This window comes from Haplochromis burtoni, unplaced genomic scaffold (assembly GCF_018398535.1).
Source record: "Haplochromis burtoni strain Fernald_Lab_line unplaced genomic scaffold, NCSU_Asbu1 Contig_33, whole genome shotgun sequence".
In the NCBI taxonomy this organism is placed as follows: Eukaryota; Metazoa; Chordata; class Actinopteri; order Cichliformes; family Cichlidae; genus Haplochromis; species Haplochromis burtoni.
The window spans coordinates 3165307-3170630 of NW_024582394.1; the positions used below are offsets into that span (position 1 = coordinate 3165307).

Genomic DNA, 5324 nt, shown 5'->3' on the forward strand with positions numbered 1-5324 from the left:
CTAAAAACAAACTAAAAACTACTTCCAAAAACATTCAGCTTTGATATTAATGAGTTTTTTGGGTTCATTGAGAACATGGTTGTTGTTCAATAATAAAAATATTCCTCAAAAATACAACTTGCCTAATAATTCTGCACTCCCTGTGTGTTTGCTTAAGGTGACAGTTTAGGTCTTCTTCCAGAGCCTGACAGTGTGGTGACAAAGATGAATAACATTTCATTAAGCTTCTGCAATGGCCCTCCAAAAGCTCTGACCTCAATCCTACTGAGAATTTGTAGACTGTGCTTAAAAGCCAGGCATGAAACCGACCAATTTTGCTAATAAAAGTGGTCAAATATCCACCCTGAATTCTGCCGTAATGCATCCTGGTAGCTACCAAAAGTGTCTGGTCAAGTTTTTAAGAAATATTTAACCAAATATTAATGAGGGTACATGTAAACTTTATGCCTGTATATATACTTTTGATTCTGTGAGGATTAGAGGAAATTAAGCTTGAGCATCTTTGTAAAGATTCATGGTGCAGAGTCATTTCACTCATGAAAAAGAACAGTTCACAGAATTCATTCCCAAATTACCATCATTCATGCTGATCATGCATGTATGTAACCTTTTGACCACAGCTGTAGGCATGTAGATATGATAAAGAGAGTCTGCTGAATTTCAAAGCGACATGAAATATTATTTAAGCGTCTCTGAACATAGCGTCATAGTGTCAGACAGGAAGTTGGGAATAATTTTCAAATTGCTGGTGTACTGGGATTTTCGTCACGCAGCCATCTAGGCTTCATAGAGAATAAAAAGTGAATCTAGAAGAAAAAAATCCAGTTAGCAGCAGTTCTTCAGGTGAAGATTCTTTGTTGATATTGAGGTCAAAGGAGAATGGCCACACTCCTCAATAACTCAAATTATAGCCAAGGTATGCAGAATAGCATCTCTGAATGCAACATGTTGAACATTATACAAGATGGGCTACAGCAGCAGAAGACCATTCTTTGTCAGCTATAAACAGGAATCTGAGGCTACAGCTTGCATGGGCTTACCACAATTGGACAAAAGAAGAGTGGAAAGCTCTTGCCTGGTGTAATAACAGTTCATTTCCACTGAGTCATCTGGATGATAAGATCCAAATTTGACATAACCAACATGGATACTTTAGATCAATGGTTCAGGCTGCTGGTGGTGTAATGATGTGGGTAATACTGGTTATTTGAATATTTCAACTACTGTAACAAATAAACAGTAATATAACCTTATTTTACCTTTCACATTCTTTTTCTCAGTACAGATGTGAAAGACATCAAAGGTAAAAATGTTCTGCACAATGAAATACATTTTGCTTTTCACAATGTCACCACATTTTGTTTTAAGTAATGTAGCTGTTTCAAAAAATATATATGAAATTATGATTTCAATACAACCTTTAGAGTTGGCTTGTGCTGACTTCTACAGATAACCCATCCAAATACCAAACGGCTAATCAAGTTCAGCCTACCTGTTTTTAAATGTGTAAAAGAGTTCAGGATATTAGAGACTGTACATACTTACTTGTGTCCACTTTAGATCCTTCACCAAACAGTATCACTCCACATGTGACGACAGCACAGTAGTAAGTCCCAGTATCAGAGAGGTTCTGTATGGTTTTGGACAGATGGTAGATGCAGCGTCTCTCTGTATCATCCATGTTGTTACTATGAGTGAAATTTCTATAAATGATACTTGGATGGTTTTCTCCTGATCCACTTTTGAACCAGTGCACACTGCGGTCACTGGGACACTGAGCACTGCTTTCTTTGTTCTTGGTGAGAAATGAACACTGGAGGGTGACCGTGTTTCCCAGTTGGACCGATGATGACTTTGGAGTTTGTGTCACATAAACAGATGTCTGGTGATTATAATCTGTGTGATGTATTAAAAGTAGAGTTTGTACAGAAATGACTGAGCTCAGTTATTTGCAAGATGGAAAAGATTTGTAATTATTGACAGAAAAAAAACAACACCAATACACACCAATCATAATGTAGCATATTTTACCATTTACAGCCAAGAAGAATCCTCTAACGAAATGTTGTAAAAACTCGGATCCAGTTTGACAAAAGTATGTTGCTTCATCCTCTTTGTTTATGTGATTGATAGTAAGAACACACTGATCATTTGATTTATGGACATGGAAACGTGTATGATTAAATGGACTGATGAGCTCTATCTTCTTATAAACTACTGTAGCTACTGTTTGAACCATTTTCCCAAGAGACTGCTTATACCAGTGGAAGAATCTGTCTGCCTTCTCAGAGAACGGACAGTGAAAAGTGGCATTTCCACCAAGTTCAAGTGTAGTCAAAGAGATCAGATGAGGAACCTCTGCAGTATGAAGAAAGGCTAAAGAAAAGAAACAGTAATTGTCATAACACAACAGGAGAAAATCACTGTAACATATACATATTTGCATCTCTATACAGTGTTTTAGAGGTCATCTAATGTCATCATAATGGTGCAACAATAGTATGTCACAGTACTATACGTATATCTGAGTAGTTGTCATAGTAAGTATATAGGTACGTAAGATGCACTTACATGTTGTACTAAGAAGAATCAAAGCAGACAGTCCTCCGATCATTGTGGTACAGCAGACCTGTCTCACAGTACCACAGTACTGTACTCTTTCCACCAAATGGAAGATTTAGTCAGAAGGTGTTTAAGGTTTGCAAAGCACAAATCAAAGTGATTGGCTGAAATGCAAATTACCCCCACCCCCCCACCCCCACCCCATATCGCGACCTCCCATTTAGCAAACACAAATAATTTCCAGTGCAGCGAACATTTGTATATTTTTATTCTACAAGCAGCCACCACGTGGTAACATTAACAATTTGCATCGTATCATCCTTTTATTTAACTAGATGCCAAATAAATCAGTGCACATAAATAAATAAAACCAATAGCTGGTGTTTTGCCCCTCCAGTGTTCTTACCAACTCCTTCCTGTACCTCACTCATGTGGCTCTTAATCTTAGAGGTCATGATGCAGGACAGGAGCTTACATGTGGTTGGTACTGAGGCAGATTATCGACCAGTAGACCAATAATTATTGACCGGTCTTGCCTTCAGTTTGCTATTCCATTGGTGTTTTGTCTCTTAGCAGCTGGTTCATTTGTGCCTCTAGATGCTCATGGAGTGCATTTAACTTCTTTAACCAGTAGATGTGAATCATGTCAGGGCCTCTTCATGCTTTATACTCTGTCTAGGATGTTTGCCACTGTGATACTGTATCCTTTTTGGGGAGGTTGCTGGGGCTCGGCTAGCCACTGAGCATTGTTGTTATAGGTTACATCTTTCTCCGATATGCTCTTCCGGTATTGCACCGTCTCCAGCCTTGGTGGGGCTGTTCTCATATTGTTCTCCTGCCAGTACACCTTGGATACCTTTCTGGAGCTCTGATAGTTTTCTAACTTCCCTCCATACTGCGTTGGTCTTGGCCTCTATATTGGGCATTTTAAATAAATAATATAAAAGATTATAACTTTGAAAAGTAAAAGTAGAACAGTCAAAGTTTATCATCTCATCCACATCTGCCTCCTCAAACCTGCAACTGCTTATCCAGCATCCACAATGCTCCGCCCTCAGTCTGGTGAGCTATCACGTTCAGGCCTGAAACCGGTTTTACTGCCGTGTTCTAGATTTCACCCTTTATTTTCTCTGATTAGTTCTCCACAGTCTGGACTCTCTGCTCAGTTCAGACAGTTGCATCATCAGTCTGGCAGTAATCATCTTTTATACAACCAACCCCTTGTATATTTATTTATCAATCACATAGCCAACTCGGGCTTAGTTTTAGAGCAGTTTTCATGTCAAAATATGTGTAAACAACTGGATTAATAAACTACTCAGTGTGCCGCAGTAGTGGTATTACAATATTTTTTTTAATTCTGTAATTTTAAAATATAAGTGGTCATGGGTTTTGCTTTGTTTTTTTCATTTGATCCAACTCAACTTTAAATGTAGTGTTTGATGAATGAGCCAATTTTGGGGAAAGTCATGACAAATGAGAGACTAAACAGAGTTACAGGATTTTTTAAAAAGCATTGTTCTCCATTGCTTGAGTGAAATTCTGTGAAAGTCCAAGTCTGTTTCCCTCACTTATTGCTTATGTTCTCAGGGTGTGTGTGTCTTTGCATCTGTGTGTGTGTGTGTGTTAGAGAGCAGTTCATGAGGTCATTCACCCTAACCCGCTAAGCAAGTCTCACTTGGCAGCCTTAATAACCTATGGCTGACCACATAGCTTTAACCATGTAGTTCTAGTGCATTGTATTCTCACAGATCGAGCGATTGTGGAAATCTACAAAAAAGCAGATTTTTTTAAATTTTACAACACCGTCTTTCATGTTTGAAATATCTAAACATGGAAATAAATACCAAAAATGAAATAAAATATGTATGAATAGAATAGATGATATTTCGATTCATAAAATGAAAGGTGTGCACTGTCGATTCTTCATTTTTGAGTCTTCAGAGAGAGAGAGAGAGAGACCAACTGAAAAGAGTCGGTGGTTTTGACAGTGAGTTGAGTATCTATAGCTCTTACCACAACCTACAAAGTCCTATATATGGAAACATAAGTAAGAGAAGCACACTAGGACCTTTACTCTTACTTACTTTTAGTAGATAAGTATGCATTTTTATATCATACACATGCTTTGATTAAGCAAAATTATTATGGAACAAACTGGGTGAACTAACAGCACATTTTGAATTGTAAAACCACATGGAACATCTACACTAACAGACCGGCTGTGGTGAGCCATCTATCTACTCTTTGGCCAACCACTAAAGTTGTTTACTCAGAACTAACTTTAACTCTACAGGCTTCAACAGGATATGCTGTAAGTGTAAATGTGCATGAAGGGAGGAGTTTAAAAAAAAGCCGCAATGAGCTACTTTTGTATCAGACAAACTGGTTGGTCTATAAATCCTAGTATAGTTTTTAACAGTAATGTAATTTTTTTAAAATAACATTATTATTAATTGGTGCAATAATTAGCCTGTTACAATAAAATGTTAAAAGGTTGTCAGTCTATAAGTTGTAACATTAAACAAGTGAGAAACACATACTTTAAAGTACACTGACAGTTTAGCTTGTGCATTAGGAGTTTCAAATTGACTTGCTTTTATCTGTGGGAGGAGTTGCAAGCTCACAGACAACACAGGAAATTTCCACAAAATCACTCAGCATAACCCTCATGCTACTAATATACTTAACCATAGATAAATACTTTAAATACCTATCAAAGAAAAACAATACCTACAGATAGATAGATAGATAGATAGATA

The 5324-nt window shown here is 37.4% G+C and overlaps 1 protein-coding gene across 1 annotated transcript in view; it reads right to left on the minus strand.

Annotated features, from left to right (window-relative positions):
• Window positions 1-2669, minus strand: part of LOC121814290 — a 5282-nt gene extending 2613 nt beyond the window's left edge. The window contains exons 1-3 of the mRNA XM_042219436.1: window positions 2572-2669; window positions 2008-2376; window positions 1546-1896 (exon numbers count right to left, since the gene is read on the minus strand). Of these exons, the coding sequence (XP_042075370.1) occupies window positions 1546-1896; window positions 2008-2376; window positions 2572-2614 (763 nt within the window). The 5' untranslated portion in view covers window positions 2615-2669. The remainder of the gene's footprint in view (window positions 1-1545; window positions 1897-2007; window positions 2377-2571) is intronic.
• Window positions 2670-5324: the final 2655 nt, after the last annotated feature.